Source organism: Strix aluco, unplaced genomic scaffold (assembly GCF_031877795.1).
Source record: "Strix aluco isolate bStrAlu1 unplaced genomic scaffold, bStrAlu1.hap1 H_1, whole genome shotgun sequence".
Lineage (NCBI taxonomy): Eukaryota > Metazoa > Chordata > Aves > Strigiformes > Strigidae > Strix > Strix aluco.
The window spans coordinates 1684381-1710863 of record NW_027436666.1 but is presented as its reverse complement, the minus strand read 5'-3'; the positions used below and the strand labels follow the sequence as shown (position 1 = coordinate 1710863).

Genomic DNA, 26483 nt, shown 5'->3' with positions numbered 1-26483 from the left:
AGAAACATTAATAAATTTAAATTAAGCACCTACCTTCTCTTCCTTCCCCCTCACAGAAATAAAGGACTTGCAGAAATGGGCAATATTGCTAGAAACATTTACTAATTCCCCTTTTTTCCCTACTAGCTATGAGGTGGTCAAAAAGAAGTATGTGAATAGGTCAGCAGAGTTCTTAAGGGTTTTACAATAAAATATGCAAACTCTTTGCCAGTAGCTCACAAGTCCAAGACCATCCAACCTGATGGTGAATCTTTTGACTTTTCCTTTAAGTTGGTATGAATTGAAAGCCTCACACAATTTAGACTGGACTCTTGTATACATGCTAATATCTTCTCCCCCTCACAATCACATTTTCTCCTTTCCATCTGGCTAAAAATCATGGCAAATTGTGTCTAACACACAGCAAAAAAACCAGGTATAAGACAGAACTGCCAAAGGAAAAAAAAAAAAAATCTAACAACATTACTTGTTACAGTTTTTCAAAATTTAGATACATCACCACAGGAGCATACTATCTTTCAAATTATGCTTTATTAGGAAAAAATCCTTCTTGATGGCATAAATACAGATAACATGCTCAAGACATTATCATTTTAGGCACTAACTTGATTTTGAATCATAATCTGTATGCTCAAGACTAAACAATTTCCCACTTTTAACCCTCTTAACAAACAACGAACTGCTAAAGGTGTTAATTTGCATGATGAGTTCTGAAAACAACTACCATGTATGACATTTAAAGTATGATTGAAGTCAAAATGGAGAAGGTGGCATCCATACTCAATATCCCTAAGTAGCAGTGGACAATTCTCTGGCAAGACAGGCTATATTACCTCATTAACACCGCAAAGCTGAGGCATTGTGAGACTCTGTGTTCTTAGAATTGTTGCCTATTTTTGACTATTCCTTATCATCAGTGAAAAAGGTCATATCCAAATTTGCAATTTGGCGTTTAGATCTCAGTCATTGAACCCTCAAAGCTGTTGTTTCTCTTCAACAGAAAGATTAACTTTTGTTTCGTTAGGAGGAAATTCCACTTCAGCTTGCTTCCCAAGCAGGCATAGTATTTTTGTTTACTCAACCAAAGATACAAGTATAAAAATCTTTTTCAGATGTTAATTTAAGCCAGCTGTGGTAAAATGGCTTTTAATTCTACGTTTAAAAGATCTACAATATCCCTCTACCCGGATGAGTTTCTGTTGATAATTCCAAAGACTTTCAGAAGTCCCGTGTAGATGTAAAAATCTACATGCTATTACACATCAATTTAAACTAATTTCTTGCTACAGGCTTCAAAAAATTATCACTTAAATAAGCAACTACATTCAAAAACAATTGTTTGCAGTTAATCTATTCCATTAATAACATTACAGAAGAAACAAACAAAAGAACACTAGTTTGGGAATCTTTGGACTAAAATACAGTTTCATAGAACCATAGAATACCAGGTCGAAAGGGACCTCAAGGATCATCTGCTCCAACAGTTTTATATCTTTGAAATTCAAATGAGGGTTCGAAGAGAGAAGTTCTGTATTAATCTAGGCAGATATATGCTAACATAATGTAATTTTTACTTTGACTATACTCACAGGAAAAGGCCATCATCATCTAATAATCTTTCATCTCATTAAAGATGAATTAAAGAACACGAAAAAAAGTTTTCATACACGTAAGCAGGTTATGAAATAACTGACCTAAACCAACTGAACTTAACCAAAACAGACTTTCAAGAAGTCAACCAGATGCTTCTAATATAATGTATACACAGTCCCACGAGTCACAGGCCACAACAGCTTCATCACTGATACTCTCATAATGCTGAAGAATCCAGCAGGCACAAGATTCTCCATGACAGTGTACATATGGCAAGTGACAAACATAATAGCACACATAAAATTTATAAAAAGATTTTTGGTTTCATTAATAACACAGGAGAGATTTGACCAATATGTTGTACTTTAATCCAAAAGCCCATTTGTATGGGCAAGACATTCTTGGTCACCTCCTCCTCCCCAGCCTCACACGTATACATTGAGGGTAGAATTCCAAACATTTCAAGAGTGGTAGCACATCACTTCACATGGTACCTTCCCACCCTCAGAGACAGAATAGCTTAAAATTCCAGCAGGACAATATAGCTCCAAGACCTCTGTAGAGTATTTTTAGAGGATCAAACAAAATGCATCTTGTCTCCTTTCAGTTCAGAGAGTAGCCCTAAACTAGAATGATTTAGATAGGACAAACTGAGAATTAAGGACTACGCTTCATGAACAGATTGCTTAAAGAAAAGTCCATGAAAGACAAACAGGTCTTGCCCAGAACACTGTTTTACAAATGTCCATAAATACAAATAATGTGGAACTGGGATGAGACCAAGAACAGTGTCCATGTTCAGAAAACTAAAAAGGAAAATGCATGACATCTGCAAATCAGCCACATGGAAAAGGTTAACTACCTCTTTGTCAGACTCTAAAACCTAAGTCATCAATCCCAAAGTGCAAGTCTCTGTGTCACTGCTGTGTGGCATCCAGCACATACTCTGAAGAACAACATCAAGCAGTTTTGCAAAAGAAACATCAAAGAAACCATGTCCTAAGTGCCAAAACCAAAACTTACTGAAGTGAAGCAAATCTGCATAGCAATACTTTCTGAGAACACAGTTCCCCCAGGAAAATGCTTTTCTTGGGATGAAAATCCTTTTTTAATAAAACATCAAAAAAGCCTTTATCTGTCGAAAAAGATCTTCTATTTCCTCATGTCCTTGTCATGTTAGCTGTTCAGCAATGATCTTCCACAATTCCTGTAGGAGTGGAAAAAATACATACAGGTATTTTCTCAGATCAGTAGGTTGCAATTATAAAAAAGTTCAACATGCCCACTTGAAGACAAGTTTTAAGACACACCCTCTACCTCCATCTCTAGAATCTCTACGTAATCTCCTAGAACAACCACCAAATTATCTTTGAGACAGAGCAACAGAATAGATTTCTTCATTCTTTTGCATGATTTTTAAAAAATAGTTAATATCATTCAAATAATGTTTTAAAATAATTTCATTGGTCTGCATGACCTTCTGCAGTATTTTGACTGATAATCTTGCTCTTTTTCTTAGCCTGTGTTGACAAATGTTTTCCATAATGCCAGTAAAAATGCAACTGAAAAAATACTCAATTTACCGAGGAATCAAGGTCTCACAAATGCATGTCTTATACAGACACACACACCCTTCTCAATCTGTTGGACGATAAAGATGAGAAACAAACAACTTTATTTCTGTAGAATAAATTAGCATATGCTTTGTCTGCTGTACAAGACTCACATACTCTTCACCATGACATCCTGAATTGTGGCAATACACCTCATGATAAATAAAAAACTTAGGCGTTTTAAAAATGCATATATTTCAAAGACAAGTAGCCTTCCACAAAAAGGCTAGGGAATGACACATTTAGGTATAATCCAGGTCACATTTATATACTTGTAAAAATTTAAAACAAGTTTTGCATGCATGTTTTATGCCTGAAGGTATCAGCATTAAGTAAAATAAATCAGTCTCATGAAATAACTTGTGGCCCCCGTAATCTTGCTGCGCATACATACTGCAGAAGACACAGCAATAGTAAGTTGACTACAGGAACATCACTTCTTGGTAACAGATTTGCAATCCAATACAAGATTTGCAAATTCTCTAAAAAGATCTGTTAGATTGTATTGTTCTAGAAGCTAGCAAGCCATCAGCTACCCTGCATAATATTCGTGAGAGCAGACAATTAGAAAAAACAAATAGAGAAAGAGAACTGTAAGTGCTTGGGAGGTAATTTCATAACTACCAACATTGTATCCGACATGTTTCTGAACAACAGAAGTTTACAGCTAATCAACTTCTTCATAGATACTAGAACATTATTTCCTGAACCCTGAACCGGGAAAGGAATTTACTAAAACTATGAAATTAATGCTCTTCTACAAGCAAATAAATGAAAAGAGATATTGGTCCCATTTTCTAGTCAATCGCAAAAATTGTGTTTTACAAAGTAATGGAGATTGTTTCTTAACCTTTGAGGAAATGAGTGCAATACAAGCCACTGTACTGCTACTGATAGAAAAGGGTGTTATGTCAATCTAGTATAGATTATGTAAGCATAAACAAGAATCATTTTAAAACAACAAAAAGCTAAATGGAAATGAATGAAAAGGTAATGTCTATTCTCCTGTTCTTACTTCATGTTAAGTAAACAGCTGAAAACTAATTTTAGATGATTAGCCCAACACATTACATTTATTTTAATGAATGCCACTTACCAACTGCTCAATTCGTTCATAAACGAGAAACTGGCAGAAATCAAGCTTAATGGGCTCCACAGTATATTTCATTTTTCTATCTTGGAGGTTCTCCAAATCATTTAGATTATTTCTAAAATGACTGTAGGCTTCACATGTAACATCCATATGTCTTAAAGTGAAGTTCAGCCTGGCAAGAGAATATTTCATTTAAAATGTCTCTCCTATACTGGCATCTTAAACAGCTATGTAACTTTCCTCAGCTAATAGAAAATGTGGGTCTTCTCAGCGTAATTAACTAACTTCAGCAGCCAAAAAAAAGTAACACCCCTCCCATCATTCCTGAAAGCAGACAAGACTTACGATAGCATCAATACACAGTAACTCTTGCATGAATCTTTCCATTGATTTTAATGCATTTTGCTGCAGAATCATTAGTTTGGCTTGGCTTGGCTTCCTGGACAGCACTTGGCAACAAATCACATGAACAGCTATTGCTAACATACCTCCAGAGATTTAAGCAAAGCCTATTTATATATTAGTTTATGAATGGACTGCAACACATGACTACTTAAAAACATTCAACGATTCCTTGAAAAAAACACAAGAGAAATTGTTATAGAGGTATTCAAGCTAGGAAACATATACACTAATTCTAGGCCCCTTCATTCCACTCTATGACCTCAAAAATGTATAGCAAATGTTGTCAAGCATTATAGAATACATCAGCCTAGCCACCTATTTATTCTTACTTGCACAGAGGTTATCTGATGCAAGACAAAGGTAGGACAAGGACAACAAAAGCCAAACTCCTGTGGAAGTCAAATCATGAACTGATAAAAATTAAGCACGTATAAAAACAAATGCTTGTCCTGAGCGTATACTGCAGCCTGTGATCAACTAACACAATGAAAATCAGAAGCCAACCTTCAATCAGATCAGATGTTTCTTCCAAATAAAGAAAGCAAGTGAAGTTTTTAGTGCTTTTTATTTGAAGTTCTTGGTAATACTTACCTCTTTTCTAATGCCAGGTAAATCGTGCAAGATTTTCTCAAGTTGTGTGTGATTCTATACAGTGTTCTGAACAAGGCATCTGTCAGGTCATCATCATAGAACACTACAAAAAAAGATTAAGAGCATAAAATATGTATGTTTAAGTGTATTATTTAAGTCTCACATATGAAATAACAACAGGCCTTAGTTTGATTATTCTAATCAAACAAGTCACTATTGTAACTAAATCCCAAAGTATATTTTTAATGGCAACAACCAACCCTGTAATAGTATCCTCTGCTGCTGCTTATGTCAGGCTTTCTTTAAGATTTGTCTCATATCAATGGGAATCACTTCTGTCAGACAACTTACAGAACTTTGACAAGTTTTCTGTCAGCCTGGAAGTATCTTACTGCAAAGCTAAAAAAAGACAGGATATTACAATGTATAGGGCCTCATTTCTTACAAAAATACAAAAAAGGCAGTAACTAATATACCATTATAACCACATCTCCTTGGAAACTGCTTGCAACACTTTTCAATATCATAACATATAAAACCAATGCTCCTTTATTTATATATCAAAACAACAATGGTTTTCCTATACAGCCAACTTACCTAGCCTGTCATTTTTCAGTCTTTCACGTAAGCAAGAGCAGAAAAAAAGACAGAGATATCCCAAGGCATAGACTCTATGGGCAAATGTAGCATCTGAAACTGTTTTCCACATTATAGAATATATTAGTCTAATGACCTATTTGTCATTATTTGCATAGAGGGTATCTGCTGCAAGACAAAGGTAGGACAACAAAACTCTTTTGAAAGTCAAATTCATCACTTACTTGTGCTTGTGTTCTTTGAGTAATTTATTTAGTCACAAATAATTACCACATCAAAGGAAAGAAAAAGCTGGTGGTTTTCAACATCTGTTCCCCTATTGCTAATTCAGCATGTAAATACAATAGTTTAAAAAAAAAAAATGCAGGCAGGAATACTTAAGGCAGAAATCTGACAAATTAGGTAAAGATCTGACCTATTAGATTTTAAAAGCAAACTAGGTATGTTTAGGTTATTACTCATAATGCTCAAATGTTTAAAACATGTACTGTTTACACTTTCCTACCATCAGCTGCCATTATCACAGTACAGTGGTCATGCAAATCAGCAATCTCTTCTTCCGACCAGCTATAAGGAGCTTCAGGATCTGTAACAAAGAATATGGCTTTGGTGTACATGATTAAATGTCTCAAATGATTGACAGCTGGAAAAAAGCAGCTTCTTAACTCCTGTGATCATCTGCTACTTGACAAATGGAGCACCCCACTGAAGGTAAACCAAAACCTCCCTCTATTCATTCCCTGAAGTTCCCTACAATTCTTTGCTTTCTCTGTGTTATGCTCAATCCTCCCAAGGCTGACTGGCAAAAGTAAGTTTTGACTTTAGAATTTACAACCAGTTACTCCCCTGTAGTGAGATCACAGATTTAACTAGGTTAAAATAAATACTGCTTTAAATAAAAAACCAAATGCATCTCCGTATAAGTTTTGATTAAGCTTCCTACTTCATCACGCTTTTTAAAATTTAGACTTTGTTAAAATATAGAAACTTTCTCTGAAATTCCAAAAAACAGCCTCTTCAACTGGCAGTATCAAATATTTTCATTAACCAGAATTTTTGGAGATTCAAGAGAGGCTTTTGAATGTGTAAAGGATGTTTCCACTTGCTTAAATAGTTGTTCTATTTTTAAGAAGCATCAGATCCAACTGATGATATAAAAATCTATAAAGCTGGCTTCATATAACCTAGTGCTACAATTTTGTGTTGACCTTGCACTCACTAGAAAGAAAGTTTTAGGGATCTGCTTGCACTTTAAATGTTACTCAAGTTAGTTGCCTTTATTTTGCTAAAAGGAGCAGAACACATTTCCTTGGCAAATATTTAAAATATAAAACATTCGCCACTACATTTGGAACAAGTATTTATACATCTTCAAATCAGCACCTCCCCTCCCTACCACCTTTTTGTAATTTTGTATTCATGCAGTCATAAGCCTCACAATACCATCGCATCAGACAAATCCACGGCACTGTGCCTGGATTCCATTATCACCACATAACAGACACATCTTGTTTGCACCTCTGGACCTTGATCTAAATAAAGGACAGACACCACTTGTCTATTCTCAACCTACCAGTAAACCCTTCCTTACTCATTCACATGACAATGATGCACCCTAAGAAAACTGTGTACTTTCAGCTATTTTTCCAGAGGCATATGTGCTGGAGGACTTACTTCATAAACAACAGAATAAGCTTTTCTTGATGGCTCTGAAGGGAAAAAAAAAAAAACCAAACCAAAACAAAACACCAACCCTATCTGGAAGGACCCATTATAACCACCTACCAGTGCAGAATTCATCTTTCAGCCAGTCCAGTTCTTTTACTTTAACTTCCCCTCCTGTGGGTGAAGAAAGACCACGTGTCACAAATGGCCTTTCAGACAGTGCCTAAGCAAAACTAAAGAGTCACAATCTGTACTGAAACAAGTGATGAAGATCTATTATGAGGAAATACAAAACAAGTAAAGTTGAACATCAACTCATGTGCTGCACAAAGCCAATTACTCACTCACTAGAGAACAGGATGAACTTAAGGGTCAGAAAGACAATCTGTGTTCTCTTTTACATGTCTCACTTGCAAAATACTTCACCTTTCCAGAGTTCTACCTCTGTCATTTACACTGTTTATGTGACCCTTGGCACCTGGGTATCTGTGATTCTCCCAAGTACCTCAGTGAAACTCACACAATGACTGTGTAGGAACTACAGCTGCTCTTAAATGATGACCAGAGAAACAGTAAGTATTTTGCTCTTCTCAAAAGGAAGCTGTCCCATTACAGACCACGTATATAGATATCTTGCGTCTTTCTTTTTAGATGAGTCACTTTTAACCAAGACAAAAATTTAATTTTACTTGTGAATATGGGAGGTAGTCAATGACTGTGCTGTTTAATCCCAAAGTAGTTCATATATAGGCAATTGTACAAACACTGACGTATAGCACTTACTTCCCAGCTTCAGCAGGTGTTTGTTTAATGCAACATTTTGCTCACACATGGCCAGAAGATCTTCACCAACATCTGGAAAAAAGGTACAATGATGCCCAAAATAAGAATATTTTGCATGGGCCATGCAGGTCCCTGACTTCTCAGACTAATATTCTAAGTTTCTGTCAAGATGACGAGATCAAGGAAAATTCAGAACAACTCTATCCACTGATGACTGCTTCCCTAGTATCCTCCTTGCTTTTGTCTTTCAGTGCTAAGCTTCGAGCCACCCCTGAAGAAAGAAGTTAGATCCCCCTACTACCTATATTAATCTAGGCACACTACCTTGAATTCACAGCAATGCATCTTGCTTTTAAACTGTTGCACTTAAAATAGTATTGCTTTTTCAATCTGTTGAGAAAGTTCTTGTTATTTTTCAGTAAACATGACTTTAATACACATTAATAAAAATTTATTAACGAAAACTGAACAGGTGAGGATGAAAATGCCATGATGAAAGCACTGCTTCTTGAAGTTTCATGAAAATATTTAATTGAAAATAACTGACTTACCTGTGCAATAAACTCTCTTGGCAACTGTTCCCATGATAATGCTTGTAATTCCAGTGCCACCTCCAAGCTCTAGCACCAAGCAACACTTGAATGCGTCCCGTTTAAACAGAATGTAATCAGCAAGAAGAAAGGCTGCACGCCAGACCTGTGGATAAGAGAAACAATTAAAACTGAGCAAATTCTGAAGCCCAATCCACGAACAGCAAGATACGACAAGGCAGAACACATACTTGTTTACCGACGTCTTCTAAGGGGGTTGCCATAGTATGTTCTGTGAAAATCAAAGCAGAGCAGAAACAATTATCTCAAAATGTTGTTCAAATCAAGTTCCATAGTGGCAAATTTGAAAATGAAGACATGCTTCTTTTTCAGATACAGAACTGAACACTCTTAATTCTATATAATAATGCTAGATAATGCCAAAAACCCCACTCTAAGGAGCACCGGGTTTCCCATTGTATACTATTGCCCAAATCACTTCTGGAGAGAACTGGTAAATTTTAAAAATATTTATAGTATCACAGTATTATGTTTGTTTTACTATCTCCTTTCAGTTAACAACTTCTGTTCCATTTCTAAAGAAAACCTGGTTTTCTTTTGTTTTACACAAACATATTTATTCCATTTCTCTTCGACTGTAAGCCTACTATTTACCTATTTTAACAACATCACTGCAAGTGCATTCTTGCTCTTCATCTTCAAAAGCATCTTCTTTCCCTTTCATCAGAATTACAGGATACACTCTATCCCTCAAAAGACCCTCCGCTTCTAGATCAGAGGCGCTTCGAGGTCTTCTGACCACTTCCAAGTCTCCATCATCATCCAGCAGAGCTTCTAATCCTTCACTATTTAATTCTCTTTCTTTTTTTAGATTATTCCTATCCTTGTCACACTGTTCATCTCCACTTCTGTATTGATGCTCTCTTTCTGTTGTAGCTTCTCTCACATGTTTCTCAGATGCCAAATCTTCTGCGTTCCAAAGGAGTTTGAAATATGACAGGAATACTGTAAGAACACAGAGGGAGGGAAAAAGTTAAACACCAGGTAAGAATAGAATCTATGCATAACTTCCACATGCATGAAATTGTGGTAAGCATCTCACATATTAAAACTCTAGAGGATAAAAAATTATATATAAATAACTTGAAATATAGTTCAATTTGCTACAGAAATATTTCTGTCAGTAGAAATAAATGAAGCACTTTCAGAGTCTACTGACTGACTCAGCATCTATGCAGTCACAGTGCACACTTACATCTGAATTAGTAACACTTATTTCACAGTTTACGGAGTTCAATTCCAGTCTCTTTAGAAAGCAAGATATCCAAAGTTGGTCTACTGTAAACTGAGAGTTTTCCTCTAGAGAGACCATTTTCAGCTAGATCTAAAAAAATCTTCATTGCCTATCCTAGCATGAGAAATTTTTAAAGTCATCTACTGTTTGCATGACATCCAGATTAAGCTGATTTGAATATTTAACAAATTAGAGGATGCCATGAGTGAATGAAATGCTTTTGTTCAAGTCCATTCTGAACCTCTGCATGTTCTATGGCATTTCAAAAGGTGTAAGGTAAAACTGACCCAAACCAGCAGACGCTAAATCCCCATGACGTTCCCTAAAAACCAGCAAAGCAACAGTGGTAGATTGTCACTGTATTTGGTAGAGTAAAAGCTGTCATACTACAATCCAATTCTTAATAACGGAACTTCCCAGACCAAGTACATTCAGAGTAGACAGCATTTCATTCTGTTGAAAGGTTCTTTGCATCAAGCAAAATCACAGCAAACAAATGTCGAACAGCATGAAGACACAACACAGCATTAATTACCTGGTTTTGACCTGATCAGGGTCAAAATTATTATCCACTCCTTTGTCAAGCCTACTTTTATCATGTTATACGTTGTCATATGCTAGAACAGCTGTTAAAAGTTATTCTTTTTATGTCACAGCCAGGTTTGAAAACAACTAACACTTCTGTCCCAGCAGGAGCAGTACTTTTCTACAGAATGTTTTACTAGCAGCTTCAAGGTCAGTCTCCCTGACAACTTTATAGAAACCTACAAGCTGGCAATCAGCCAGAGGCATTTGCCAATTCACTTCCACTACAGCCTGGACCCTTCAAATTATATAAGTCAGTCAAAGCTTTCTTGTTGCCAATTTTTTTAAAACAAAAAAAAACCCGGAACCAAACAAAGCTGTTAGGTTCCTCTGGAATAGATGGTAAGTCATCACATAAAATTTTATAAAAATTCATAAATTAATTACTGATAATTTTTGTTTTAAACTTAAGTTACACTATTTAAAATCCCTAGCTTCTCACCTTTTGTTTGTACGCAAGAAACATCCCAACTTTTTATCATGATTCCCAAAGTGCTATATGGAGCTATATATAGCTAAATGAACAAATAAATAAATAAATTTAAACCTGCAAGCAAGTTAATTTGGTTACTACTTCTCAGAAAGTAATTAGGCTGTCTACAAATTCTCCATTAATAGTTTTCATTTCTGTAGTTAACTTCCTGAGGAGAATCCAGCTAGCCCTCTTCCTGAAGACTGAGTAGGCAGTGATTATGCTTCTAACTGGAATAAAATATCTAATGATTAATATCAGCCACTGAAAGGAGGATTCAGATATTACAAAGATATGAATACACTTAAAATACAGCTCTATCAGTCTAAACATACATTACCTGGTTGTCCAACCGCATTCAGTCGTACCATGAGATGTCTTTTGTTCGGACAGTGTAAGTGAACATCAGAAAGTACAGTGTCACTTTTAAATGTGGGTTTATCCATCTTCTCCTCTGTTACATCTACCATGACGTGTTGGCGAGAGGAACATCTGTAGTACCCAAGCAGTCCCCTATGAAGTGCTGTCACAAGTGATTTGATACTCTTCTATTAACAGGCATCAAGTAACAGTCTTGCTTAGCAAGATAACCTCATGACATAGTTTCTGAGAAGACCTCAGGCAAGATGTGACCATACAAGCTCCACCATGCTCCAGTAAGACAGCAAGTTGCACTTCAGGATATTTAACCTAAAAGCAAACACAGACAGCTTTTAGTGACATCCTGACACTGAACATTGCTCCAGCAATATTTTAGAAGATAAAAATCAGATTACACTGAAAGTTGCAATGCTCCAATGCTCTTTTACAATGCTTCAAAGAGTCATCAAATACATAATTGCTAGTAGCTCACTGGCAGACATCACATATTTTAGGAAGAGCTACTAATTAGCTTGTGCTAAAAACACCACCCCACCCTACCCCTGCAAAAAAACCCCAGATGTTACCATGAATGCACACACCTACAATGCTAAGTCAAAGTCTACAAAGGAACATAAGGCCTTGTATGTACAATTTCACCATTTTAAGGGATCTCATTCTTTATAAGAATCTCTGAATTTTCTTAGAAATGGACACAATTACCGAATGTGTTATCATAGGTTAGTTGCCCAAATTTTGTAAAAGGAGTATCTGCCCTTCCTGGAGAAAATTCAGCTTCTTTTATATGCCTCATTGGGTAATTAATGTCTCCTGTCTTTGGTGCTCTTTATTCTTCCCCAGAAAAAAAACATATAAACACATGAAATCATCCTCATTACTTCACATTCAAGGCTGAGTTGTCTCTCTGTCCCAAGGCACAAATTAATTACCTCTTGTGAACAGAAAAATAAAGAGGACATTTATTTCCCTACGCTCTACAAAACTTGACATTTTGTGAAGGGTATGTGCAATACTGATGAACCACAGATCTGAAAACAAAGTTTATGTCTTTAAAAACTGAGATGACAAGCTTAGATCACACACACACAAAAATCATCAAGTTTTATATGGCTGATTTAGTTAAGAAAGACACCCAGGTCTCACCAGCTATGAACACCCCTCATACTCCTTACGTAGGAACTGTTGGCATTAACATCTTGGAAGATTAAGCTATTTTTTTTATTATCTGCTTGTGCTCGAACAAGATCATAAATATATAATGCTTCAAGTTATACAGGCAGCCTTGATAACTTTAGTTATGAGGTTCTATCAGCTTCTGCAAAACCCACTCCAGCCTCCAAACCTGCCCCTTGCCAGCAGAAATCTCCCACAAGCCGCATCCACGCTCGACGCGTGGCAACAAGCTGCTGCACTCCGGCGGGACGGCCGGGCCGGCGGGGGGGGGCGGCTGGGCCGGCGAGGGGGGGAAGCCGGGCCGGCGGGGCGGCAGCCGCCCAGCGCCGGGCGCCGTCCCGCGGTCAGGGCAGCGCCCGCAGCCGCGCGTTTCGGCCTGTCCGGCGCAGAGCCCGCAGCCCCCGCCGCCTCTGCCCGAGGAGCCGCCGCCCCGACTCGGGCAGGGCCGCGTGGCTGCGGAGGGCACGAAGGCGCCGAGGCGAGCGCGTCCCCTCGGCCTCTCCCCGGGCCCCACCTGCCGCCGCAGGGCGCCTCCCGCCGCCATTTCGGAGGCGACGGCTCCTTCCGGCGCGCGGTGACGCCGCGCCCGCGCCTGCTGCCCGGCAGCCCCCGCGCTGCGCGGCCCGGCCGGCGGGGCGGAGAGGCGGGCAGCGGGGCCCGGGCAGGGTGTCCTGCCGTGTCGCGGGGCTGGGCCGCTCCCCCTGCAGCCGCCGAGCGCCAACAGCAGCCGTGTCCTGCGGCCTCGCGTGGTGCCGTGGGCTCCCCCGTGCGCGTGGGGCCGTGTCACGGCCCACTCGGACGAGGCAGACAAGTGACTTAGACTCGTAAATCCCCAACGGAGTGGACAACGGTGAGACAAGTCTCGAAGTCCGGACATTTATTAGCTTCCCACAATGTGCTAATTGGATACACGATAATTGGCTAAGTGTATAACGACTTGTGGCAGGCAATACAGTGTGCCTTGCATTGCTTAATGGTCGTGAAGGAAAAGGGGGAAGAGGAAAGAAGGGAGATGGGGAGAAGCGAGGAATAGAGATCACTGGTTTGGGTTCCTGCGTCGATCCCACCAGCAAAGGTTCCAGGAGGCATCTGTCCACTTCCACTTCACTCTCCAGACAGCCCCCCACCCTCCTTGCCCTCAATTTATACGCAATTTCCTTGGCTTCATCCCCTAGGTCAACCTATGTATCCCATGTATGGGGAGGGGCAAGGATTTTCATGGGATGATGTAATTAGCAAGATCTTGTTAGTCTTTGTTAGCATATTCAGGGGTGTTTAATATGCATTTCATGGATAACAAAGCAGAAGTCATTCACCGGACAGACGGCCCTTCAAACTTGGCCAGGTGCCCAGGGCAGAGCCGTCCTGTCTCCACAGGGCTCCCCCTCCAGCTGCACCCTGTGTTATTGGGGCAGCCTGATCAGCTTTGACCTCCACACTATCCACCCCGCCACTATAGTTTCATTACTTGCAAGTGTTTGAGACATTCCTTAGCTCAGAGGGCCTCCACTCCCCCTGCTATGCTTTATCTCTTTCTCAAGCTGTTTTTCTCAGTCTTTGTTTCTCGCAGGCCTGTTTCTTTCAGGACCTGTTTTTACAAGTCATCTCTCACAGGGTGCTCCGTTGAAGACCTACCCGGCACTAAACCCTGGTGAAAGTCTCTCTGGGGAGTCAGTAAAAGGAAACAGCAGCGGCTAAGTTTAGTCTTGCTACTCAGGCATCCACCGCAGTTGCCCAGAGTTGGAACCTACGTACCTTACCCCCATTCTTTTGTTGGTTTCACCCTGTCTCAGTTCATGTGTAATTGCATGCAAAACCTCCAAACGGCTTCAAAAAAAAATACGGAAATGCCTGTATAGAGGTAAGTGGGCATTTCTTCCTTAACCCAAGTAATGTCAGAACTCAACTACCACCGTAAGGTTAGATGAAGCAACAGCAGTATCTGATCACTTACTTGGGGGATACGGGGTTTAGCTGCTAATTTTGCAGGGTTTTTAACTAGGTATCATGAACCAGGTGACATAAACAGAAGACTCTGTTAGGTGGTTGAGCAGGAACACCATACCAGAGTGCTTGGGGAAACTTTAATACCACAAGTTTATCTAACTTGCTGAGCTAGGCAACAGCTGACTGGCAGATTTTAGTACCTACATTCTGGATTTCAGTGTCATCAGTAGTCCTTGCACAGCTGAGCTCCTCTGCAGCTGAGCGCTGCCGCTGCCGTGGTGCCGGCTGCGGGGCCGTGCAGCCCGGCCGCGCTGGCCGGAGGCCGCGGGTGCTGTGGGGACACAGTGCACCGCAGCCGCTGGACACGCCGTGGCTGGCCCTAGCTCTGCAATCCAGTCTCTGTGCGAAATCGTAGACAGATGTCCTCCAAACTCCTGTCTCTATGCTAGTTAAATTCCTCTGCAAGTCTGCAAGGACTATTGAAGTTGTTTGTGTCTTTCAGCAGGAGGATCCAGTTCAAAAGCGGGCATTTACATATTAATTACTTGTTATATGATACTAATGTCAATTGCTACAGATGATCCTTGTATTTTTCTTGAGTGGATGCTTGTGGGGAAGGAGGAATTACAGAATTAATGCTGGAAAAAACCTTGGAATGTAATGCATGGTCTATATTTCTAGATGTCTGTTTCTCATCATCTGCATCCTTCTATAAAGGCTAAGAATTATTAAGAGAATGAAGTAATCTCTCCCTAATTTTACAGTCTGGAGTGTTGAGTGGTAATGAAATGGAAAACACAGCGAGCCATTCAGATCTCTCATTGGAATTTCTCTGGAGAATTCTATTGGATGAACAACTGATAAAAATGCTTTGCAGATTTGTTTTCCTTTTATCTGGCTCCTGTGAAAGAGCAGAATATTATTTTACTTCCTGTGGTGATACGCTGGCACATAAATTATTACTGTAGTCTCTCTCTGCTGGCATATTTCCCACTGCTATAAAGTGCTAACAATATGCAGACAAAGCAGATTATATTTGTCACAAAATCTTACCAGTTTGCACCAAGAGACTTACTGGTATGCAGACTGAGTATTACTAGAGGAGTAGCTAAAAAGCGAGGTGTTTAACTACACGGGATCTTTTAAACACAAAGGTACATTATATGAGAAATGGAGCTGCTGTAATTTATTTTCTAAAAAATGCAGATACCAAAGCAGAAATATCTTGTGGCTGCAGAAGGTCTTAAAGGAGCCAGTGTGGCTGCAGACATTATAATGTGGGTGATAAGCTAATGATAGTTGTTTAGGGATAATCTAGCACTGGAGATGCAGTTTCTGTACCACATACAAGAGGGATTTGGCAGCAAATTCCTGAGATCTACCCCTTTTTAAAGACTTTAGGATGCACCTCAGTTACATTTCCTATCTTCCTCACAGCCATGTAAGCTTAAAGAAAGCAATGCAAGAGTATCCCTTAGTCACATTACACCAGGAATTAGGGGACTGCTTCCCACATGATTTTTGCCAATCCTTTCATGGCCCAAAGGATATTGCTAGGATGAGGCCTTACAGAGTGCTTTCTAAAATGCCAGCACTGCTGCAGGAGGCTCAGAGAAGAAGAAAACTATACAGACAACCCTGAAAAATTTGTATTACAGGGAAAATCTAATTCCTTAGGAATAGATAAGAGTACAGAGCTAATTCTAAGCAGACAGGAATAACCAGATGAATTAATACACCACCACATATTTGTTCTTGTACTGTGCAGTAGTATATCCCTGATAGCTCATGGTATCTTTCCAGTACGTACTGTACTGTCTCTTTGCTTGTCTTCTTTTCTTTCATTATATGTCTACCAGACAGAAGCACATTCTGTGCTTTCATTAGGTCAGTAAAAACAAAAAATAAAACAAAAAACAAACTGAAGGCTGTCAGGAAGAAAAAATGTATAGCCTTCATCATTTCAATCCTACTGTAGCGGGGCTGTTGAAAGGAGATAATGCTGAACTAGTTTTCACTTCATCTTGTTTACTGGTATGCTGATATGCAAAGTACTTGAGACAAGTTCCTTAAGCTGCCAGAGCAGCACGGAGAAATGTCAGACAACACAGCAAATAAAAGGACTATTGGTGTAGATGATAAATCAGTGAAGAATTTTGCTCTGTGCTCCAAGCACGTAAGGTACCTCAGTGTTGGTCACCAGGTTGAAAATTCCTAAATAACTGCTTCAAGTTGAAAAGTGCATGAGAGGAATAACTGAAAAATAATTTAAAAGGACAACTGCAGCTGTCAGCTTTTTTGTCGCCACATTTCCTGAATATCCATTTCTCTTTCCCAGGGTAAGCTAAGAATCATACTGCCTCACCAGCAAGAAAACTGAATTACAAAGCACTAACATTAGCAGCACAGAGCTAAAATCCACAGTAATTTCATTTTCATTAACTGTTTTGTGGTTGTTTATCAGATGCATTCACACTCTTTGACTATAGCATTTTTCTCCATGGGCTTATTCAGAACAACAATTTGCATGCCTTTGACATCACCCCATCATGCCTTCTCATGTCCAACACAAGCTGATTGGTACACAAGTTTTACTGAGAGTCATGTATGTAATGTCTCAGGTGATTCTTAGAACGATGTCAACCCAGTGACTATGACTGCAAACACCAAAAATATCTCTCTTTAGTCAGGAGAGAAGGAACAAAATTAAGGTAAATGTAAAGCCCTCCCTCACTCCCAAGCACATCAAACCCACAAAATACAAAAGCCACTCTGATTCTTCAGCAGCAATCAGGGGTCATCAGCTGTCTTTTAAATCAGTATTTCTACACTAGATTACAGTGAAGAACTGCAGAAAAGTATTTTATATTTATGTGCTCCATACCAAAATGCTCTCTAAAATTTTAGCAAAGACTTTAACACTGATCAGTGCTCCAGAAAGTAAGAGAAAGTTCCATCCATCCATTCTGCTCAGCACTACTTCCCATTACTTTTTCAAGCATGTCAGCCTAACGAGGCAGTGAATCAGCTTCAGGCATTTCCTTAGACAGCCTTAGACCTGTAGTGTATGAAAAAGAGGAAGGTAAAGACTTTAATTTACCTCACATATCAGACAGCTTTACAGAGGTTTAACTGCTTGTTTTAAATGGTGAATTGGGCCAATTTAATCCATTGACTGAGTCCAAGAAGTCTATGCTAGACATAAAGTGGGCCTATTCAAGACAGAGTAATAATTAGATAATACTGCAGTTTATTCCAGGCTGTTCACATCATCATCATCACTGGTCATTTAATCTCAGTTTAGATTCTCATTAGACCTGCTCTTCTCTGCTATCCCGTACTTCTCACCTGCCCCTCATTGCGTCTCCTCTGTATTTGCCTGCATATACCATGGCAGACATCCTCTTTTGAGCTAGCTGGGCTAACCAAAAAATGCTACTGTTCCTGTTGCTTAATACAATCCACCATCTTGTCTACTAGTATTAAGACTGTAAGTGTCCCGTAATCTCCTTGAAGCAAACTCATACAGACGAGGTCACCTTTATCATCTGCTTCAAGTGGGCAGTATTTCACTTACTCTGTAACAAATCATAACTGTGCAATGGAAATGAGACACTTTTATTAAACTAAGCACTTTAGCATCACCATTGACCTTGAGACTATGAGAAGGTTTTGTATCCCATCCACCTCATTCATGTCTTCCCTGATCTGTTTTAGAGGCAGGCTGTTAATATAACCTTTGTTCACAGTTTGAGGATTCAGATGAGGCTATTCTCTAAGACTCCTGTAATTCTCATCCATATACTGAGCACTTGGGGCCTTATTATCTTAAAAAAAAGCCTGGATAATTCATGTCTGGATAACGCCCAAGAAAGAAGGTTTCAGTGTTGCTACATGTCTGTCTGGTTTTCCTCGCTGTATATGCACCATTAGATCTTGTGGAAGAAGCAGGAGACTGCAGCCTTTCAGAGACCAAATGGACATGCTCAGCTGGGAATCACAGAGGTTGGACAAACTGCGACTGAAAGACACACGTAGGGAACTTCCTTCCTGGGTATGGATGGAGAACAGAGCCTGACTGGGTGGCAGAGCTGATGGAGGGACAGACTCAGGGACCTAGAAAAGGCTGTGCAAAGTGTTGCGATGCTGGAGGCCACTTCGAGACGTCATGGCAAGGCAAAAGGCCCACCCTATGAAAGCCTCAGTGGGCAAGATGGAAAATAAAAGTCCCATATTTTAACATGATTTTTTTGTTTTAAAAGCTGCTTTGCTCCATTTTTTTTTTCTTGATAGGTCTTAGAGACCAAAGCTAATGCATCCTGCAAGTTAGGGTGCTGAGACACTAAGGGGGAATTTCTCTTAAGCTCTTTTTTTCCACATAGCTCTTCAGCAGTCAAAAATACTTCTGTGGATTGGTTCCTTCCTGTTTTTCCTGCACTGCCTTTGTGTTGTGCCCTCTTTTCCCTAGTCTTCCTGAGCAGTATTTGTCCCTGTCAGGCCTGTCACTTCCAGTGTTTGAGCTTATCAGCATCTGTTCTACCTGCTCAATACACTCTTATTAGCTATATATCTTCTGCTTGACGTGCTACATAAATACTTGCTTGACTAAGATTAAGTAACACAAACTTCCTTTTTCACTTTGTGTTTCCTACAGCAATTTCCAGTAAATCAAATTATGCTTCTCAGAGTTTTATGCAGTTCTTTGTACGTAGCCATGTCAGAATTCAAACCAGTGCTCCGTAAATCAATTTCCTGAGTGCACAACTTTCAAGAGAAGAGAAATGAGACCAGCTGTTGTTTTTTACTTTCAATACTCATTTCTTTTTTGTCTGGCATCTTTCTTGTGTATCTGAGGGATATGAGGCTAAGGCAACTTTTTTGGGTATGTTTAAATAAAATATTGGAGCTGGGATGCCCCACAGTGAAACACGGTGCCACTACTGCTGGGGATTGCCATGTGGATGGCTTGGAGGCTTTATTACTGAGAAAGTGACACATAAGAACAGCCTTGATTTTTGGGTGTTTTACAGTGATGGAGATCAAGCCCAGAAGAAAATGTTAGGAAATGTTATATTCAATAGAGCAACGAGATCATTTTCAGATGTCATTAGGCAGGATTAAAAGCAGAGTGCCTAAACCAGGAGCTCTTTTTTCATATCCTTGAGCTAACACTTTGTATGTTCAGAGCACTGGATTAACAGTCTTGCATACTTCACAGCTACTGGCTCCCTATTCAAAGAAAAGCTAGATTAAAAAATTTTTTTTTTTTTTTTTGGCTCTAGACAAGGAACTTTCAAAAGGATGAGAGGTGGCTAATCCCTTTATTGAGTGTTTTGTACTGCCTTTCAAGCAGAAAAGTATTTGGAAAAATCTTAACTACAAAGCTTATCTGAGCCAGCGTCTTGAGATCCTTCTTCAGTTTTTGTTCATGGTATCACCAAGTATAAGCATGGATAATCAGAGCTTTCCCACACTCTATATTGTCACACAGTGAAAACAGGAAAATGTGAGACTTACAGTGCACCCCAGTCCAAAGGAGGAAGCCTATGTACCATGTGACAAAACACAGAAATACATTAAGAACGAATGCCAAGGGAGCTTATTCAGCATGTTTTGAGCCTTCTTTATATTCTTTGCTTATAACTTGTGTGAAAGCTAAACCCTCTAAAGATAACAAAATACTAAGTTTTGGTACATATAGTCAAAGCAACTTCCTGAGATCCTGTGTGTCACACCATAAATTGGTAATGTTCTTAGCTGATCCAGTATGGAGTTTACAGGACTTAGTGGCATATTTTTCCTTCTTTGCATCAAAACACGAGCCTGTATTGTATGCAGCAGCAGTAACTTATTACACACCATAGTTTTGCCAGATAATCCTAAAGGCCAGAATGGCTTTGCCAGAACTTTGTCTATATCCAACGTACATGCCATAGTAACATCAATATTTTTTTTTCTTTAGGAAACCACTCTGATATAAACTAACATGGCATAACATTAGAAAAGAAGGTTTTGAGCTGCACTGTAAGGCAGCATTTGATCAGTGACTGCAGATGGCTTACAGTAGTCTTTTTCGTTGTTCTTGTGACTCCAGTAGGAAGGTTTGATATAACTGAGTAGGAAAGTTAGTTTCTGATAGTATGATATTAGATTTTGCCTAAAGATTGGTATTTTTCAATAGAACTGCAACTTCTTTTAGTGGCATGACCAGAATAGAGAATTACAGGAGCTACAGCTCCAGCAGATACACACAAGACAAATTCTAGTTCATAAAATATTTCAGTTGAACACTTGCACAAAGAATTCACCAATGCTCCTATACCTATCAAATGCTAGCACTTGCTAACGGGACAAGCAGCTACTGCACAAAGCGTTTCACTTCCCAGCACTTTCCCTCTCTGTACATGGTTAAGCGTTAGAACCTGAACTTTGTAAAGAAAAGCACATACTTGGTTTGTGCCATTCAAAAATATTGTTTCTAATACTCCACAAAGTCATCTCCTTTTCTGTATCAGAAAGCCCAATAATTGTATTTCTTCATTTTTCCACAGCATGTTCTGCAATCTTTATCTAAAAGCAATTACTTTATTCAAATAAGCCTTCTTAGGTATCCTTGGCAGTGTACTTCCTAAGTGGTTTGGAGAAAAGCTATTCCTGTATCACAGTGGAACTAAGCCTGAGACTAAAACATTTACACTTAACATCATGAAAAAGATCACAGGGCATCCAAATGAAAACTGAACACTAACCGTGGATTGTTTACAATCCATGCGAGCTTCGCAGTAGAGAGATTAGTATTCTACCTACATTTAGAAATGGATGGTGGTGTGTATGTGTAGACGGAAGATGCTTCCCTGGTGAATGGTAAGCAAAAATATAAATGCTACTACAGAATTTTTTGTTGCTGTAATTTGCTAGAATAAAATTGCTAAAATTTGTTGCAGTAAGGTCACAGATTATAATCTAGCCGGCTGGCCGAAAAGGAGATATCTCTGCTACTATAACCTCAACAACTAGTTTTCCATCAAAACAATTTACAACAGGACTTGAAAAAAACCCCAAAGTTGGCTGTGATAATCTGTGCTGGGTACTTCAGGCATGTCCCTTCTGTAATTCCCTTTTAATTCAATATGACATATCTACACTCCATGGGTTTCTTTGGCAGATCAGGTAATACTGAGTAAGAGTCAGGACACCGTGATATTATGCCCCGTAATCTCTTGTCAGAGATAAATTGTGACTGGTCCTTTAAATTCACTGCAGGTTGTGGCTGTTCAAAAAATGGACGTGTATAACTGCATAATGCAGAGATTAAATCTGAGAAGAAACGGTCAAACTTCCAATCAACCAGCCAAAAGCTAGTAATTTCAAAGGGCAGCAAATCTGAAAATTGTAATATTGTACATTGCCTTTCAGCTTTTCTCTTCAGAGCCACGGGGGAAGTAATTGTAATCTTTTAATTGTTTAAAAGAAGAATAAATTTCAGAATCCAATTAGCTTTACTGGAATGCTGAACGGTAAACTGGTTCTCTATGTAATTCTTCAGTCAATGAAAAAAAAAACAAGGGGAAAAAATGTGTTATGTCCCAGGAAAAGATTGTGAATGATATCAGGTGTGTTGATAGTACTTGTTTCTGTGGCAGTAACTAATTACAGTCATCGGTGCACATTTATGCTGACAGGCTTTTACTTTCCAGCAGTTGTAAGGGTAAACATTGCGGAAATCCCTCCCTTCCTCAGGTTACATGTAATTTACTTCTAGTAACTCAGTCACCTCTTTCACAAATGCAAACAGAGCAGGGGAAATGAAATAAAATAAACATTGGGGAAAACTGAGGAATTCATCTTGTAAGAAGAGTCTTCTTTAAAAAGAAAGGTTTTGATGAATGTCTTAAAAAGTATACGTGCTTACTGAACTTACATGGATAGTTTATACAGTTTAAAAAGACAAACACCGGGCCTATGAGAGGAAATGCTCTTTTCAATCCAGACAGAAGTTAAATCCAGAGAGAAGGTGGATGTTTTGCTGATAGCAAGCGCGTTTGTAAGAGGATTAATGACATGCTGTTTCCTACTCTGAGCGCTGATATTCAGTAAACCATTTAGAATGATTGACCACAAAGTGCCAAATCACTTTCTCTGGCTTTCAGTCACTCCTTTCCAGTATTAACACAAGTAGTATAGTACTTCACTTTACTTCAAGGATCTCATTTGGACTTAGCTCTCATATCATTAAACGTAACTGGGCTGGAGCCTTTGCTGCACCAGTACAGTGCAGGTTCAGAACAGCTCAGAAGGAACTATATTATAGATGCATTTTACCCAGGAAGAGTCCCAGGAAGCCACGCTGGTGATTTCCAGAGCACAATGCCCTCTGAATCCTTCAGCACACAAGTAATCTTGCAAGCAGAAAGGATAGGGTGAAAGTTACTTACACAAGCTCTGCTGTGCTCAGGCTGGAAGACTGCTAATTTTGCTGCATCACACTCTGTGGGCTATTAATTGTCTGCAACTTTGGGAGCATTTTCTGAATTATCTCTGATATTCTGAGTAGCAGATTGATGTTAGCAGGTCTAACCGACGCCTACTCTGTCTATGCAAAGTGAATTACTCCTTCTCCACAAAGATAAATCTAGATTAAAACTTTGAATCTTTTATGCTGAAAATCCTAGTTTAACTTTCACAGTCTCGTGGTCTTTTTAGAGACCTCAGTTAATTGGAAATTTCGTTTCATTACAAACCTTTGCTAATGAATACATGAAGATGTTTTGATGGACTCTGCTTTTTTAGTTTTCTGACTTTGTAGGAAGTAACTTTTCCTCAGCATGAGAATGAATGCCTGAATAGATTATGCTGATGTGGAAATCAAACCACCATGTAGACTTGATTTATTCTTCACATAAACTTTTCTATCATCAGAGTCTGGTCACAAAAGGATCAGAGGTTAGCAAGCTCTAACTTTTCTTACTGTAAAGTTAGTCTAGACAGATTCTAGAAGGAACTCCACATACCCTGATGGCTAGAAATAAGCACATGTCCAGAACTTTGTGGGCCCCAAGATGAGGACAAGAACTCTCTGGGACACAGATCATCACTGGTAAGCTTTTTGTCTAATACCTGATTAACAGCTTGGACCCAACTGCATTAAATGTTCCTGCAGCTTGACACCCTTTGTTTTCCCTTGATTTTAATTGGGAGATGACAATGGCTGATCATTACAGTGGCATGATGGTTTTGATGTATGAATGCCTCTGCTTTAGATTTATGAGAAGAGAGCTGATAAAACAACTGTGCAATACACAGTGTTTGTGGGGCTAAGTAAAACTTTCAGGTGACTGCAAAGATAGTTGGAAAAGACAGGCAAGCTTGGGGTCCCAGTTCAGACTCATGCGCCAAAGCTCATTTGTTTTTTCTTACTGCATCGGTTAGTGTAACAAAACATTTCACCTTGCTTCATAAACCTTGTAGGGCTTCTATCACCCCACCATCACAATTGCAACGAGGTAACACCTGCCTAGTTTGTAAAACTACACAGGCAGGCACTTTCATATATTAAAAGTGGAATTTGGAGATTTAAGAGATGGCAAAAGCTCAGAATAACTCTCTAGCAGCTTAACAGTGTATTTCTGAATGGAAAGACTATTACAGTCCCAGCAATATACACCTTTTGATACTTTTGCAGAGCAAAATGTGTCTGTAGTGCTGAGGATTACTGTGTTTAAATAAACACTCAGAATATTTTCCTTTTAACTGATCCTACTGCTGAAACCCTACTGGTTCATGATAGCTTGTTGCCATGGATGGGTAGTGATGTCACACATTCTGTCCTGTGTCCATGCCAGAAAATAAATGAGAATGATGTTTTTAATGACTGGGAGTTACTTAGCAATTCCCTGGAAGGCCTTAAGTGACTTAGAAGTAAGAAAAGATGCCCTGTTGACCCTACCTGCACTGTATCTTTATGCCACTGAAGTGATGCAGTAAAACTCCATAGTAAACGCTCTGCAGATTTAAAAACAAGGTTGTGTTAGTGCCCTTTACCTTGTTATCCGACAGGTTTCAGTGGGCTGAGATCAGCAGGAGGCTGGCTGAAGCGTGGGGTCGGGGACTCACACATGAACACATGTGCCCTTGGAAACTACGTAACCGTGTGTCCTTCTGAGGTTTTTGGCGGAGGGAATACTGCTTGTGTCCTTGCCTCCATCAGGGATACTTTGGCAGGAAAATGATCCTGAGCAGGGTACAGACATGACTGCATCAGGCAGCAGTTGCCACGCTACTGCCTTCTCTCACACCACCTTTCAAATTAGGATAAATCTATCCTTTTGAGGTCGGCATCTGGAAAGCAAAGAGCAAGAGGAAATCTCTCGTAAATACAGGCAACAGCAAGGCTGTAGGAACACCCGCACTGTTACTGCTCGCCAGACCTTGGCTTCTGCTCCCTTGGCATAAGGGAGCTTTTGTCGTTCGGAGGTGAGCCCAGCCGAGAGTGTCGCGGCTGCCTGAGCTGCCCGGGTGCCCCCTCCCCGTATGCTCTGACAGGGGCCCCGTTCCAGGACGGCAGCCTCGCCTTCCAGCGCTGCCCTACCCGCGCCTGGCCGCGCAGGGCTCCGCGCCCCGCCGCCCGCAGGCGCTCGCCCACAGCCCGCCGGGAGGCAGCGAGGCCGGGCGGGAAAGCGAACCGGGCGGGAAAGCGAACCGGCGGCACCGCGGAGCCGGGGTGTGGCGGCGGGACCCCCGCCCCGCCCGGCGGCAGGCGAGGAGCGGAGGGAGGCAGACAGCGCTGCCCGCCGGGCGGGGCGGGGCTCGAGGCGGGCAACCTGCGGCGGGCGCCGCTGGCCCGGCCCGGCCCGGCCCGGCGAGGCGCGGCGGCAGCGTCGCGCGGCCGCTGTGGAGACGCCGCGGGCGCGACCGCTGGGTCTGCGTGAGGCGGGGCGGCGGGATGAGGGTTAACCTGGGCGCCCTCTCCCTCGTCGTGGCCCTGGTGGGAGTTTCGAGCTTCGTCTTCCTCGTGGTGGCCATCGCCACGGACTTCTGGTACATCATCGATGCCTCCAAGCTGGAGACGTCCCGCAACGGCACGGACGCGCTCAGCTCGCACTCGGGGCTGTGGCGGACCTGCCGCGGTGAGTGTCCCGCCGGGCAGCGCTGCCCCTGCCCGCCCCACGCGTGACCGCCCGCGGCGGGGGGCGGCGGCTCCGGGCCGGGACCGGGCGGGGGCGGCGGGGGCAGCGCCGGCGGGGGGCGGCCGCTGCGGGGCGGGAGCGGGGGCCCGGGGCCGGCGGGCGCGGCGGCGCCTTGTCCTGGCTCTGCGCCTTGGGAAGAGCCGCCCGCGGCCCTGCCGGTGCGGGCCGGCCATTGGCGGGGCTTGCCAGAGGGGACGGACAGCGAATCTTCCGCTGCTGTAACCCAATTTTTGCATTAACTTTTAACGCAAAATAATTTAATAAACGTTAACTATTTAGAAGGAAAGAGATGTCTTTTCATTTGACTCAGGAGGAATTAAGGGGCGAAAGTTCTGGGCTAAAGCCGTCCAAATGATAGATAATAATATAAAGAATGTAACTATAAATAACATTAAACTATATATAGTTTATATATGTACGTAATATTACTACAAATGATATCAATAGAAATATTATTATTATTTGAAATGTATATCTTCTATAAATAATACAAATAAAATTAACTCAATCCCATACTAACTACAGGTAAGTGACTAAAGACTCACCAAGTTCAC

At 40.6% G+C, this 26483-nt stretch overlaps 2 protein-coding genes across 9 annotated transcripts in view; one reads left to right on the top strand and one right to left on the bottom strand.

Annotated features, from left to right (window-relative positions):
• Positions 1-512: 512 nt before the first annotated feature.
• LOC141919141 (methyltransferase-like protein 22) lies at positions 513-25797 on the bottom strand. Of its 5 annotated transcripts, none has more exons than XM_074814161.1 (12): positions 25698-25797; positions 24785-25081; positions 11583-11932; positions 9546-9896; positions 9122-9162; positions 8892-9036; positions 8341-8412; positions 7678-7731; positions 6398-6478; positions 5296-5398; positions 4303-4471; positions 513-2800 (listed from the first exon to the last, which is right to left on the bottom strand). In XM_074814161.1, exons 3-12 carry the CDS (start codon positions 11710-11712, stop codon positions 2765-2767), a joined length of 1182 nt encoding a protein of 393 aa, XP_074670262.1. In that variant the 5' UTR covers positions 11713-11932; positions 24785-25081; positions 25698-25797; the 3' UTR covers positions 513-2764. The 5 variants fall into 5 exon arrangements, with proteins under 5 accessions (XP_074670262.1, XP_074670261.1, XP_074670264.1 ...); XM_074814160.1 differs by lacking the exons at positions 24785-25081; positions 25698-25797 and adding exons at positions 12326-12552; positions 13311-13349; XM_074814163.1 differs by lacking the exon at positions 25698-25797 and having other exon boundaries at positions 24785-25150.
• Positions 25686-26483, top strand: part of LOC141919143 (transmembrane protein 114-like) — a 17157-nt gene continuing 16359 nt past the window's right edge. For all 4 annotated transcript variants that reach the window (XM_074814166.1, XM_074814167.1, XM_074814164.1 and 1 more), the window contains exon 1: positions 25686-25869. In XM_074814166.1, the coding sequence (XP_074670267.1) occupies positions 25686-25869 (184 nt within the window). The remainder of the gene's footprint in view (positions 25870-26483) is intronic.

What these genes read in the sequence shown, in the direction of transcription:
- LOC141919141 (XM_074814161.1), bottom strand. Translation starts at nt 11,712, where the DNA reads ATGGTAGATGTAACAGAGGAGAAGATGGATAAACCCACATTTAAAAGT. An exon ending in CAAGAGAGTTTATTGCACAG is followed by an intron (nt 8,413 to 8,891) that starts GTAAGTCAGTTA and finishes CCTTTTTTCCAG; the next exon opens with ATGTTGGTGAAGATCTTCTG. An exon ending in TACCTGGCATTAGAAAAGAG is followed by an intron (nt 4,472 to 5,295) that starts GTAAGTATTACC and finishes TTCTCTTGCCAG; the next exon opens with GCTGAACTTCACTTTAAGAC.